Source organism: Molothrus aeneus, chromosome 8, assembly GCF_037042795.1.
Source record: "Molothrus aeneus isolate 106 chromosome 8, BPBGC_Maene_1.0, whole genome shotgun sequence".
In the NCBI taxonomy this organism is placed as follows: Eukaryota; Metazoa; Chordata; class Aves; order Passeriformes; family Icteridae; genus Molothrus; species Molothrus aeneus.
In genome coordinates, this window is record NC_089653.1 from 30,958,205 (window position 1) to 30,973,266 (window position 15,062).

At 42.3% G+C, this 15,062-nt stretch overlaps 1 protein-coding gene across 2 annotated transcripts in view; it reads left to right on the forward strand.

The window, feature by feature from the left end:
* Positions 1–495: 495 nt before the first annotated feature.
* The window catches only part of PLPP4 (phospholipid phosphatase 4), a 46,385-nt gene continuing 31,818 nt past the window's right edge, over positions 496–15,062 (forward strand). Inside the window, exon 1 of one of the 2 annotated variants that reach the window (XM_066554515.1) lies at positions 496–642. In XM_066554515.1, the coding sequence (XP_066410612.1) occupies positions 587–642 (56 nt within the window). In that variant the 5' untranslated portion in view covers positions 496–586. Of the gene's footprint in view, positions 643–2,565; positions 2,971–15,062 lie in introns of those variants that run through there. The other variant, XM_066554514.1, reaches the window with a different exon arrangement.

Sequence of the window (15,062 nt, forward strand, 5' to 3'; positions counted from 1 at the left end):
CGGAACGCCAGCCCACGGCCGGAGCTGCAATCCAGCCTGTGGCGGCGGTGCCCTGGGATGTCAGCCCCTCGCACCGACGGGTTCATGGCCCTCCGGGGAAGGATGGGGAGCTCTGCGCTAAAAGGGGCAGAAAAATCGCTCTCACCGCGCCTTAGGCGGGGACGGCATCCCGGTGCCGGCGGTGGCGCAGGGCGGCCCCGAGGGGCGGGCGGGACGGACCCGCTCGGCTCCGGCTCCGCTCGGCAGCGCCGCGGGGGCGGGCGGGGAGGCGGGCAGGGGAAATCCCCAGGATCCCCGGGACCCTCCCCCGAGCGGGGACACCGCGTTAGTCACCGGGACCCTCCCCCCGAGCGGGGACACCGCGTTAGTCACCGGCACCGTCACCGGGACCCTCCCCCGGCGCTCGGCTCCGCCGCGCCAGCGCCGCGCCCCTCACAGCGCGGAGGCCGCGGGATGGCGGGGCCGGGGCCGCGCCCGGCCGGGCTCTGCGCGGGGCCCCGGCGCTCCGGGACCGGCGGCCTCGGGCGGCCCCGCTGCCCCCGGGCGTGAGAGGCGGCGGAGGGGGCTGCGGAGTGCCGGCCCCACCATGCGGGAGCTGGCGATCGAGATCGGCATACGGGTGCTGCTCTTCGGGGTCTTCGTGTGAGTAGCGCCGGGCGGCGGCACCGCGGCAACTTCGCTCCGGGGCTGGCTGACAGCCGGGTGCCGCTGGCAGGGCGGGCAGGGCGGGATGGCGGTGCGGGGCTCGCCCGGGGAGCTCCGGCGAGCCCTCGGGATGCCCGAGCTGCCTCCGGTGCTCTCTCTGGGATGCTCGGGGGTGGGATATTTCGCCCAGGTGAGTCTTTGAGGGAACTCTCCCAGCCGCGGCGTTTTGCCGAAGAGCCGAGTGGAATTTTTCCTGGAGAAGCTGCTGTTTGTGGGAGAAGTGTGCAAAAAGCGACCGGCCAGAACCATGCAGCCTCAGAGGTGCTGGGGGTTGGCTGTGGGCTGAAGTCTCACCTGGCGGGGCTGTGGATGCGCTCCGACAGCTGGGGCTGGCAGCAGCGGCAGCGCCGGGGCTGCAGCGCCGGGGCTGGGGCTGAGCAGGGACCGCGGGCTGAGCAGGAGGTGGAACCTGTGAGAAAGGGTTTGGGAAGCTTCTCCGCACGCTGTTGGGCAGGGAGGAAAGTCATGAAAATCTGGCTGTTGAAAGATGTGCAGCTGTCGCTGCAGGACCGTTCTTTCCCTTAGCCTTTTTTTTTAGGAGACAGCAGTTATGCATCCTTTTGCTTTGTGTATTTCAGCCCTTTCTTTCATGCAGTTTGTGTTCTGCGTGCATTTGAACAATGAAAAGTTCCACTCTATATAAGTTTACATTTCCATTGCTTAATGTTTAAAGAGGAGTGTTCTCAGTCTTTGTGATCTCTCAGGAGCATCACAGAACCGGGATCAGATTCTGCTGTTTGCTCGTTTGTTTTCCTGAGGATGGATGCTGCTGGTCGCAGGTGCAGGCAGTGTAGGACATCTGTTAAGCTGTGATATTGAGTTAGACTCGGTGACACGAAATACTTTGATGAGTCCTTTCTGAACCTCTCATGGTTAATTAATAACTTGTCCAATTTACTGGTGTTTGATTTTTTTCCTCCGTGCTCATTTCTCTTGAATATTGATGCAAATCTTTTGATTTCCAACAAAACCCTGTGAGGTGCCTTTGATATCTGTCAGTTCAGTTGCATCTCACTTTGAAAGTAGACCTGTTCCTGTCAACAGAACTCCTTTCTGGAATATGTGGAGTTACAGGGTGAGCAAAGACCTCAGAGGCTGATGCTACATCAGAACCTTTCAATTCTTTATGATCGTGTGTGTAATTCATCACCTGCACCACCCCTGCAGGAGATCTCCTCATGTAGCTTATTACTATGATATGTAAATCATGAGCCATCATAATCAGTCATTTCTTGGTTGTGCTTCTCTTCTGTCTTTATTTCCTCTCTAAAAGATTCCATTATTTTCACCACTCTTTTTGCCTTGGTTCCAAAATCCTCTGAGGAGGGGTGGCTAGCAGAAAAGCTCTTGGTAGAGTCACCCTAATGGCAAATGCCCATGGAAGAATTTCTCATATTTTCACACAGCTCAACTCCTGCCTCATTGGGATTCTGGGGAATATTTCTGGTATTTCAATAGGTCATTCAGAGCTTTCATTGACATCTGAAAGTGATGGGCACAGCAGTGTTCCAAATTCAGGCCAGTGTTTAGTTTCATGAAGAACTGCACTTTATTTGCTGGTAATGGTTGCATGAATACAATCTCTAGGTAGACCAAAAGAAAAGACCTTTCCTATTCAGATAATATTAGCACAGAAGTGATCTTTTGCTATTGCAATAGTATTCAGTAGCTCTCTTAGTTTTCTAAAGTGGCAATTACATTTTGAAACTTTTCCATTGCAGAGGTTTAAACACTCTGTTTCCTGTGGTTTTACAGACAGCCAGTGCAAAGGTTTTTATGGAACATTGAGTTCAGTGGAATATCTTTTCAGGAGTGAACATTCACTGGTGAAATTGGAAACCCTGGGACTGGAATCCGGGCGGCAGCAACTTGAGCTCTGCTGCAGAAGAGATTTCTAGGAATGGAAAGGCTGTACAGGTTCCACCTCCCTGGGAGAGGAGTGCCATTAGCAGAAATGAGCTGGGGCTGGGTCTGAGCTCATCTCTGTGCTGAGTGCCAGGAAATGAGGAACTGGACAGAAGAGAAGGAGCTCTTTCTGAAAAGGTCTTGATGGCTTTGTGTCATTACCAACCATTGCAGTGTCAGAAGCCTGACCTTGAAGGGAATGGTTCCGCAGCTATTTGAGAGTTCTGAACCATCTGTGCCTCCCAGATGTCTTTGGGCTTCAACCTAACAGCTCATGTCACTCACAGCAATAGACTGGCATGTTTTGTACCACAGAACGCACAAGAAAAAGGTGCACATTCCACTCTGGAGCTTTGCTTGGTAATAAATGTCATTTCATAAAAATGGAGGTGTGAAAACTTCTGTTGATGATTGCTGAAATTGAATGTATTGCCAATTTGAATGTTATTTTAGATCAAGAACAACCATGTTTTCTATGTTTAAGACTGGCAAATTTTTTTTCCCTCCAGTTGCCATAATTATCAATGTCAGTCATTCCATCAAAGGCAGAAACCTGTACTTGTTATATAAGATCTCTTCTATCCTGCAGATGGGCACCCTTAGAAGCAATGCACATTTTTGGTAGTTGAGTATTGATTTGGTTGAATTCAGCAGCCATTTAGGGGGGATAATGATAACAACTGACTCAGTTCTAGGTGTTGTGTTCATGGCAATTGCTGAGAGCTCATTTAGCAATTAAAGACTAGATTAGTATTGAAATTTAGCAACTCAAGCTTCTCTGCCCTAACAGAGATCTGTGCTAAAGGGCTTTTTAGCCCTCAGGATTTAGTGGTATTGAAGGAGGGATTAGTTAGAAGAGATTTATTAGAAGGACTGTGTCTGCCTGAAATTGAGAAGCAGGAATTAAAAAAAAAAGACAACAAACCCAAACTCCAAACAACAAAGAGTCAAAACCCAAAAAACAATGCTTACAGTAAAAAAATACCTAAATACAAACTTTACTGCAAAGTTAAATAGGTATTCTTTGAGTACCTTCAGCAAAATAGCTCTCAGACTGCAAGTTACCAACTGCAAGGACAGTGCTGTTTCTGTTCTGCTCCACAGTTTATCCCAGTTTCTTAATTATCAAATTAATTTTTAGCTTTCAAAGTATTTATCCTTGCGCCTTTTGATTGGGCTGACCTGATCTGATGGAACATGGGTGGTTTGTTAATTCCAAGGTGAAGAAAATTCTCATGCTATAATTTGACTCTTACTTTATGAAGTTTCAAATATTTTCCAATCAAATCCTGACTTTGATTAATTCCCACTTCATATATTTGTTTAGGTTTTTACTTACTAAGGAATATTTGTGAGTACAGAACTGAGTTTTATTTTTAAAGTGAGGTTTTCATGTAAGCTCTCAGAAGTAGAAGTGGTCTATTGTTTAATATACCAGTCATGAGGATGTACTGTTTACAGGAAAATTCCAATGCTAATTTGCTGATTTGAAGAAAGATTGAATTAGGGTCTTGCAGCTCTGTTTTTCTTCATTTTTGTACTTATTTCTATGACTTGGAGCATCTTAAAATGCCTGATAATGCTAAAACATGTTAAAAATGACCAAACTTTCATCTCCATGTGTGCATTGGCATTTGTCACTTACAGGTTGCTTGAAGAAACGCTTGTTTTGCCTGACTTGGTTTTATTCAGATAAGCCAATTATAAAAGGATTTGTGAGCAAGTCTGATAGTTTTACACAGGAGTGTTGCTCTTAAAACAAAGGTTTTCATCTGTCCTAAAATGAATTCACTGAGTGGTAGCTCAGAGCCAGCCTGAGGGGTGTCTTTATTTCTTAGTGTTCTGTTTGAGGTGTTTTCTAGGAAGAAAACTTTTTGCATCTGTTTCAGAAGTTTTGGAAGACCACACTGTTTCCTCCTGGCAGGGAGAGAGGATTTGTGTGTGTTGTTGTATATTTAACCCAAGGACTTGTCAACAGCACGTCACTGATGTTTAGAGAGCTAATTGATTAAAAAGGCAAAGTCTTTCAAGGATTGCTCCATCAAACCTCGAGCTCTTCAGTGCATGTGATGTGATTAAAATATAAATGTCATTTGGAGTAATAGGATATCTTCCCCACAGCAGAGTCTCATTAGCAGCCTCCCTTGGGAATAAATGTTTATCTGCAGGCTAATATACAGATATATATTGCACATGTGTGAGTTTCCAGCACTGAGTAATGCCGACATCCTTTGTGTGTGTGCCATGTTCAGTTTCTGGTGTAAGTAAATAAAAGCTGTTCCTGCGCCTGTTGTGTTTCTTACAAGTTTACAGTATTAATATTTTAATCAAGTTATGAATATGCATGAAATAATTTGGTGTGCAAAGCTCTTTCAAGTAGCTTTCTTTGTCAGGGGATGTTGTCTCCTGGATATCCTACATATGTTGCCTTTATAAATGATACTGTGTATTGTCTTGTTAACACAGACAGAAAATCAATTACCCGGGGAGATTCTACAGTGCTGCACTTCTGCATTGCTCTTCTCCCAGACTGGGTTTGCCTTTTATCTCTCCTGTGGACGGGAGTTTTGGAGGATAGACTGAGCTGAAAATTGGGACTGTAGGTGGCAAAAGCAAGATGGTATTGAGAAGAGATCAGCAGAATGAGACATTAAGATTTATTTTCTTATTCTGACTCAAATGCTGCAAATTTACAAAAATCAGTTGGACCAAGAATTCAAAGCACCCCTTAAGCCTCAGCTCTCTAGTGAATGTTTCAAAGTAGGTATTTGGCCACTTCTTACTGGTTTTGTGCCCTCTGTTCTCAATTTGAATATCCCATAAATCTGACTCTGGAACCTGATCTTTGGCTTCTGATCCTCAGTCTTGGACTTAATTTCTGTGTCTCCTAATTTCTCATCAAGAAAACAAGGGCAATCCTTCTTTTTCTCACCTTAATCCTTCAGTTAATTGATAAATTCTTTGTCATGAGGTAGCCAAACACATTGAACAGTCTTGGAGTTTTTTCAGTGTTAGTTTCACAAGCAGTAATGACAATAGGAAATGAAAACATCAATATGCTTGCTAACCTGCTTTAAAGCAGGTGCATCGTTGTAAACTGTAATTTACATCTGATTAAAGTGATGGAAAGATTTGTTTTGTGGTGCAGGTTGAAGTCTAATTTGCTGAGTAGGGTTAATGAAGAGGTAAGGGCAAGACCTGCTGTAGAAAAGAGCTTTTCTGGTGCTTGGGACCTGAGAACACCTATCAGAGGTTGCATATTGAGCAGCAGACTTGTTCCAGTGCTCAGCAGAGTCAGTCACACCTTTGAAGGGATGGGAGAGCTGGAATGGAGCTCCTGTACCTCCCTGATACACCACAAAGTAAGCTGAATTTTAACTTTGCTCTGTGTCCTGGGCAGGTTACTGTGAAAACAAAAGGCCCTAAGTACCAGTAATACCTGATGTCATAGGAGGCACAGAACAAAATGATTGTGTGCCTGCCCTGTGTATGAATTACCAGGGAGCTCACATGAAACTTGGTGCTGTTTTGGGTTTTATGGCCAGGTTTTGGTGGCAGGGGGGATGCAGGGGTGGCTGTGATCTGATCTCAGCCTGCATTTCCCCACCCCCTGTACCACTGCAAGGAGGAGGGAGAAAAAATTCCATGTTAAGCCTGGGGAGAAGGGTGGGAAGCTGTTTTAAGGCTTAGGTTTTATTTTCTCATTTTCCTGCTGTGATTAGACTAGTTTCTTTCAGTCAAGTCTGTTTTTCCCATGACAGCAACTGCTGAGTGATCTCTGCCTGCTCACACTCTGACCCAGGTGCCTTTCAGTGAATTTTCTCTCCCCCATCCAGCTGAGGAGGGGAGCAGCATCCCCTCAGTGCCATCCTGCTGTTCAGCTGCTTGGTGCTTCAGCCAGCTGGATCTTCTGATTCCATTGTTCTGTGTTTTATTTATTGGAATAGGGTAGGATTTTACTGACTTTGAGAACAGTTATTCAGGAGAAATTGTACCTACCTGTCTTTCTGTGCAGACTCTGGTCTGAGCAAAAGACAGATTATTTTTACAGACTATTGTACCAATACTTCTAGATTGTGGAGCTGAATTATTTCATTTGTCTTCCCTGAGTCTGAGGGAAAGAGGGAGTGAAAGGATGGGAAGGGGATTTAATGGCAGGAATTCTAATTGTCCAGCTAATAGGATAGGATTTGCAGTTGATCTCCATGGCTAAACTCACAGCTGAATACATGCTAAAAGAGGATCTTATTGTAAATGCCAAAGCATCTGCTCCAGATTTTTTGAGGAGTAAATGGTGACTTTGTGTCTCTTGTTGAATCTTGTTGTTGAATCCCATTTACTCACAGGCTTGGGCACTTTGTGTTTATTTGCTTCTAGCCTGATTGAGGATGTTTTATAGGGAGAATGCTACTGATAGGGTTCCTGGGGGGAAAATTTTCCTTTAATGCATTGATTCTTATACTTTGATCTGAGCATAGTCAAGATAGGGCACAACTGTGGTTCTTATGGGAAAGAATTTAATAAAAATTATAGTATTACTGCTGCAAATGTACTCATATCTGGCACAGTAAATCAAGATCTTTATGCTCTCCCAATCTGTCAGTGGCTTTGAAAAGCCCATTCTTGGAAATAGCTGGCAGAATTATTGATGCTAAAAATGAATTAAGGATAATATTTAGCATGTCTTGTAGCTTTTTTGTGTAGTGAGGATTGTGCTGGTCCTGAACAGGGGATGCCTGAGTGCTGCATTATCATTAGGAGGAGGAATGAGGGAGGGACAGAGATGAGATAACTGAGGGGGGAGCTTTTCTCACAGAGACAAACTCAGCATGGTTGTGAGTTTTCCCCAACTTTCACTTTGGCTCCAAACATAATCAATAGTGTGTGACATACTGATATGAAAAAAAGGAAAAAAAAAAGAAACTTTACCAGACTCATCTCCATCAATTTGCTGTGAAGCTGTGTAGTTGTGCAGGGAACTGTGGAGAGCTTGACTGAAAACAGTTTGAGAAGTAATCAAAATAAGCATTAAAAACATCAAGAGGAAAATTTTGACTGTCTGCAGTGTGTTTGGGTTCATTATTCAGGCATGCACTTAGTTAATTTAAGCCTGTAATATGAATTCTGTTTTTCACTTTAGGATGAAGTACAGCTGCCAGCTTTGACACTTCTAATGGCTGTAGAACTCATTATTTTGTTTTCCTCTACTTTCTCCTCCCCAAACACACATTAAAATGGCTTTTGTGAAATATTTTGTATCATAGGGTACATTTATAAACATAGGGGATAGAGGCAACAGCTAACACCATAAATAATTTTTTAAATAAATAAAATAAGAGATAATGCAATGAAAGCAGGAGCCAATAGTTTTCACTTGGATGATATTGGTTATTTCTATTTAAATTGGTTATTTCTATTTCTATTTAAAGTACCACTGTTGATCATTTCTGGTACATTACTGGATGGCCTGAAGAGTTGCACCTTGACACAACAATCAGCAGCTCTGACCTCCTTGCCTTGTTTTCCAAGGGCAGCACTGCTCCATGTCAGCAGGGATCACAAGGGCTGAATGGCTCTTTCACCCCAGGAGCAGCTAAATGCCAAAGCAAAGTCAGTTTTGTTTCAGAATGGTTTATTTTATACTCTGCTGACCAGAAAGCAAAGCTGCAAAGGTCACTGTCATATTTTCTGAAAAATCCCCTCGCCCAGGATTCTTCTCCTGGGAAGCTGAGAAGCCTCAGAGGAAAAGGAAAACAATAATTATCTCATTTGCTTCTCCTGTGTTTTGCTGCTTTGGAATGTGGTTTGGAGATTGTTTATCCAACAGGTGATTGTTTCATTGGTTTCATGTGAATTGTTTTAACTTAATGACCAATCAGTGCCAAGCTGTGTCGAGGCTCTGAAAAGAGTCACGAGTTTTTCTTTATTATCTTTTAGCCTTCTGTAAGTATCCTTTCTCTATTTTTTAGTATAGTTTAGTATGGTATTCTTTAATATAATATAGTATCATAAAATAATAAATTAGCCTTCTGAGAACTTGGAGCCAGATTCATCTTTCCTTCCTGCCATGGGTCGCCCCGCAAATACAAGAGATCACTTTCAATATTAAGTCAAGGAAAGTTGTAAAAATTAAAAACAAGTCAAAATATATAACTTAGAGTCATTTTGCAGTAGTTTTTTTTTCATGGCTCAGTATAGTCACTCCTGACTCCTGCTCTCCTGATCAAAGCTGCAATGCTGCATGCCCAACTGTTCCCTCTTTGTTCCTTCCACTTCCAAATATCCCACTTCTGTAAGGAAGATACAATGCTGAAAATGCTGCATTGAAGATAATTGAGTACTCTAAGGCCTGGAAACCCATTTTATTCCCATGGAATGGGAGTTTTCTAGATTCACAATAATGATGCTTAATGATATTTAGCTCTACTTGCTATCAAAGGCTCAGCCTCTAACAAGGACAATGCATGGACTGGAAGTTTTTGGAATCTTTCAGGTTCACAAGAACAACTTCCTAGCTATGTTAACCTCTTGTTCTTGTGCTGTTCGTGCATGCTCAGATAATCCTTTCCCTTTCCTCTCTGTCACAGGGTGAAAAGCTTTTACTTAGAAAGAGTTCAAATGCCAGGGGCTGAGAAAACAGGGACAATGTAATTGAAGTTCAAAGAAACCTAACATTGGGTTCTAAAACTCCTCTCCAGGCTGTTTTTTCCTTTTCAGCATTGTGAAAAGATTGTTGGTTTGCTCTTTCATATTATGCATTCTAAGTATATATCTCATTTATATGAGATTTCATAAGCTCCAGGACTCCTGTTGTGAGCTGCATTGTTTTTAGTTTGAGATCTGAGCTTTTAAGTGAGCCCAGGCTCCACAGCTGTTGCCTCCTTGCTGGGTGCAGTGTTGGCTGCAAGGAGGAGAGGCCATTCATCTTTGGAAGAAGTTCTACCCTGATATAAATCTGTAAGATCAGTGGATATGTCAGGCAAAGCTGAAGGAAAATACTGGAAGCTCTCCTTTTTTAGAACTTCAGGGAAATATGACAGCTTTGGTAATATGTGTGTGTGTGTGTTTTAAAATCACATCAGAATTTATTTTCCGTCTTTTCTTAACCAAAATGATTTCTTGTATATCTGAAGGGCTAATGGAGGCATATGTGCTAATTAAATGTCACACTGCAATTGCTAGCTAATTTAAAGTATTCAGAAACATTTTCCATCAAGTAATTGTGATTCATCTGAAGCCAAAGCTACCCTCCAGAACCAGTCCTCTAGTTGCCAGTGACATTAAATAAAAACCCCAAAAATATTGCCCAAGCCCTTTGTGTTTATCAGTCCCAATAAAGCTTTATATGGAAATTTCAAATTGTAAATCAGATGAAACAAATTGTTAATCAGATGTAAACACTGCATGGCATTGTACTGGGAAATAAAAAGTTTTTAGCTGTTAAAAAGGGATAATTTATTGATACTGATGTTTCTGTGTCAGTGTGAGTATACAGTAGTTAATTGGTTGTAGTGCAGTTAAAAAATGATATTTACAGTAATGCGTTTCCATAAAAGTCTGTGAGGAGCCAGTAAAACTTCAGGTCTGTTCTGATGGGAACATCTCTTGCATTCAGTACCTATTGCAATATAAATTAGGATATATAGTTAAAATTAACTCTTTGTTTTCTCTGGAGAAGTCAAAGCTGTTGCTGCATGTTTGTCAGCAGTGCCTACTGGGCATGTGTAGTTAATAAAGTCCACTTAATAAACAAACTGCAGAATTCAGAGTTACTGTGCTACTGACACTGGAATGGTTTGCCCAACCTAGCTTTGTAAAATCATATCAGGAAACATCAAATCTCTTGACACCCAGTGTTGTACCTTAAGTACAGAGAATGTTTCTATCAAAGTAGAGTTTATATTATTGAAGTTTTATTTTTAATTCATGCCAGCTTCTCCCTTGCTCATCATTCATAATTGAGTCTTGGCCAGGTATATTGTAACCCTTCTTGATGGCTGAGGAGCTGTGGATTTCCCAAATTGCTTTAGATATTAAATGGCTCAGATCTCTTTGCTTGTGCTAACCTCTGAGCTGACACAAAGCTATCTCATCATGCTGATACACACAGCCAGCAGCATTTCAGAGTCTGAATTGCTCCAGCTCCTTGGAGAGCAGAATCATGGTGATAAACCACAGACTTTGCTTCTTATCTCCCCTCATCACTATCCCCTCTCCTTCAGTTTTGTTATTTTTACATGCCAGCCACAGAACTTTTCAAGCTTTTCATATTTTGTCAGTTTTTGCAGGGATTTGTAAAATAACCTCCAAGAATTTATGTTTTGTTTTTTTTTTCATAACATTATTTGTAGGCAGAAAACAAACCTAGGTTTTCTCATGGCTTGAGCATCAGTTATTCTCTCCAGGTACATCAAATAACATGACATGAATGCTTTCCCCACTATTAGGGTGTTTCAGAAAGGGTGAACTGAAGCATTGAATTCAAATGTGAGCCAAGGTGAGTGAACAGTGTTCAATGCTGATGCAAACTCTGGGCTCTCTCTCTCAGCCTGGATCACTTATGGGAAGCCCCTAAAGCAAATCCTGAGTTATGAATTGTGCACATCCTCTGTAATTAGGGCAACTGTTACCAACTTCAGCACCACTGACACCGCTCTCACCTTTGCAGAGCAGCTGATTGCACAATTTAACATGGCAGGCACACCAGACAAGCTTTTACTACTAGCTTTGAGACCCAGCTTGGGGAATACTAGCGGAAATATCCATGTAGAAACATGCAAAATGGAGTTCCAAGAGTTTCAGCTAACCTGTGTTTTTGGGAGAGGCAGCAGTGTTTGCTCACACACAGTTCTGCAGGCAGGGAATGGTGGTCAGAGCCAAATTTGTTCCCCACAAGCCCCCAGAGGTGATTTATAAGAGAAGCTGATGAACATCTGCTATCTCTTTGTTGGTTGCCCCAGTGGGGACATGCAGACAGAGCCATTTGAGGGTAAAATCTGCTTATCAACAGATGAAGCTTAGAAAAGAGGAAGGGCATTCATGAGGTGTCTGGGATGAAAGTCTGGGTGTCCCAGTTTGAAGTTTCTTTCATTCTCTCCTGGTGCTTTGCCATCCCATGTGTACTGCTCTGTCCTCTCAGTTATTGTCACTTGGTGTTTGGGATAAGATTTGTCTGTGAGAGAAAAAGAAAAAGGTAAAAAACCTCAATTTCCCCCTTCTCCTGCAAACCAACCAACAAACCAACCAACCAACCAACCCCTCTTAGCTGATGCTCAGGACCAGGCAGAAATTTAAACTTTGCTGTGATTCATGCAGCTGAGTGGTGGAAACAATAAGGTGAGGTACCAAACAATATCCTGCTGCTGCTTATGGGGGATGAAAACCACTGTGGAAACTCAGGCCAAAACCTCTGTGAAGATATTTATGTTCTGTTTGATTCTTCCACTATCAGTGAATAGTTTCATAAAAAGATAACCCCAAGTTATTTGTCCATAACATCACACAACTGTTTTTAGTGAGCTGTTACCTGGCTCTGGCTATGAGGTGGTGCTGGCACGAAATGATCCTAAAGGGCTGCACGCTGTGAAATGGAAATGAAGTTAATGTACCTCGAAGACCTGGAAAAGAGCAGTGTTTTTACTCAGTGTGGAGCTGTAAGCAGCAGTGCTGGCATGGCCAAAGCAACCCCAGGGACTGGGGCACCTGTTGCTCATTGATATTTTTAATGGAGTTTGAGCTCCTCTTTCCCTTGGGTTGCTTTGAAAGTCACAGTTAAAGGCTCTCCAAGTTAATGGAAATGCTTTTGTGCCTTAAAGACATGTCATCAGGCTGAAGTGTTGGAAATCTTGCTTGCTAAGCTGTTAAAAATGTTGGGTGAATATGTAAAAAGGAAGAAAAAAGGCCAAAAAGCTAAGACTAAATTTTTATGTACTAAAACAAAGGAAGTTTTTTTGCCCACCAGGGGACACTTCCATGGCTGAGGTTGTACTTTGGGCCATAACACAAAGGGATCAAAACCATTGGATTGGTCTGTCCAAGGCCTGCACTCATTTCTCATCACATCCAGTCCTTTAAACAAGCTTGAGCTGACTCTTGAACAGTGATAGACTGTACTTCTGGTTGGGACAAAGGAACATAAATCCAAGTGTCAGGCAGCTTAGAAGCCAGTATGTCCTCATGATTGCTTAATGGAGTACAAAGGGAATTGCCTTCAAGCTAGTGAAATCTCATATCCACTCACCCATTGGTGATGCTTCAAAAAAGAGGAGAATTGTTCTCTTATGAGTCTTGGCATAAAAATTTAATTAGCAGTTGATCTCTTTGGGAAGATAAAAAAAAAGTTATTTCTTTTTTTACAGTCTCTTTCCTTTAACTGTTTACTTTCTATTTCTGTATTCTTCACAGAGACATCTGCTGCCTTCTGCAGCTATTTTTTTTTCTCCTTCAGCAGTGATTCTGAAATTATTTTGCCAGTTTCAGAAAACTTTTTTGTTTTTTTTCTGGGGGGGTTTGTTTTGCATTATGTTGCACTAAATTTTAACACAGTTTTGGGAAGATATTCAGAACACAAGTCAAAGAAATAGATGAAACCTAATCAGACTTAATATATAGTGGATACAAAACTGCTGCTGTTGCATAAAATAATAATAATTGCAGTCATTGATGGATTTGTTGAAATTACTCATTCTTTATATGAGTACAGATGAGTATATATTAATCAAAAAATCAGTCCTCACCTGAAACCAGATCCTATTTATGTTATTTATTACATTTTCATCTCCTTAGCATGAGTTATTTTGCTCTTAAAGGCATCAATCTTATGGCAGTATGTATCTGCAGTGTCCCAGCATGTTTTGTGTGAGAACTGAATTTGATTTTTTAAAAATTCCTCAGATTGAAACAAAAATAATTTCAGCTTTCTTACATCAGGAGGGGCAGGAAACAAAAGATCAAGAAGAGCCCCAAACCTTTAACTCTGTTGGCATTTGTTCATAATGTCAAATGTCTTAACATCAAATTAATTACATTTCTGATCCAATGTGACAAATTTTCCAGAAGTGCACTGGTGCACGGATGTGTCGTGATCACCTTGAAGCACAGATGTTTGTGTGTGGTTTGCTCTCTGCAATTACATGAAATACTTCAAATAATGTACTTTAGGACTCTCTTATTTGAAATTTGGAGCCAAACCTGCTTGCATTATCTAGGAGTCGACCTTTATTTTTCTAGTTGAAAACTAGAAAATGAATTTTTCATATGGGTGATATGGAACTGTTCTTTAGAAATGTTTCCTATTTTCATGTCTTGCACAAGCCATTGTCTTTTAAACTTTAAAAAAACATTGTTTTCAGTTTGAAAACACTGAAACAAATTGTTTTGGCACTTCTGAAGTTCACCTTCCTTGAGAAAGCAGGCTCAGACTCTGGGTTGGAGAAGCTGAGTGCAACAGTAAATATTCCCCTTGCAAAACCAGACTCCTTAAGCTCCCAGAACAATCTTCTTGTCCATGTAGGCCAGTATAGAAAACAGAAATATTGTTACAAGTGGCAAGTCTTGTTTGACCTTCTTTGGTCCTTAAATTTGGTTGTTTTCCTTTAGGAAAGTATCACTGGAGGGGTATAGGGGACAGCCAAAGGTGATGCAGAGATTCCATCATCAGAAGGCATGAAAAAACACTTGATTATTAGAAATCTACAGTTCTTACAGAAACAATGGTGGATTTAAGACCTGGCTGGCCTTCAGGAATCTTCTCTCACACTATTGCTGAATAGCACACTCTGGAGAACCATGTCTATAAACAATGGTTACAGAAAGAGAGATAATCGTTTGAGTTCTTTCCTCTGAAGTTTCCCCCAGCTTCCCAGGATTTTCCTGGGAGAACCACGTCTCTCTCTGTTCAGAGGATATGAAATTACTACAGGAAAGGAGAGGAAGAAGAGGTCAGGGAGTCTGAGTGTGCTCAGGTAATGGGGTCAGAGAGGGGTTTGGGGTGGAAGAAACCTTTAAAGATGCCCTAGTTCCTCTCCCTGCCACGGGCAGTGGCAGTGGCTTGCTCCTCTTGAGGAAATTGCTGACCCAGCTGGGTTTTTTGAGGTTTCTCTTCCCTGGGGAGAGCTGCATGTGTGAGTTTGCATTAATTTCACTCTGCTCTGCAAATTGCTTTGGGCTTTTTCTCTTTACAAAGTCACCTGATGCGGCTGCTACTGATGTAAAACCTGGGTTTGGAGAGGTTTAAAGCCCTTGGCTTTGGAAAACTTCAAGCAAATAAAGCTTTGGGCTGCTACATCTCTGAGTTCTGGCTCTGGTTTGACCAACCAGGTGAGACCAACCTGCAGAAAACTGTCCCTGTGTCCTTCTTCAGCACCCATTCCTCAAGTGCTGGTTTGTTACCAGACCTGAAATGAGCACTGGAAAGCAAAAGCCAAACTTCCCAGGCTGTCTGATATTAATTC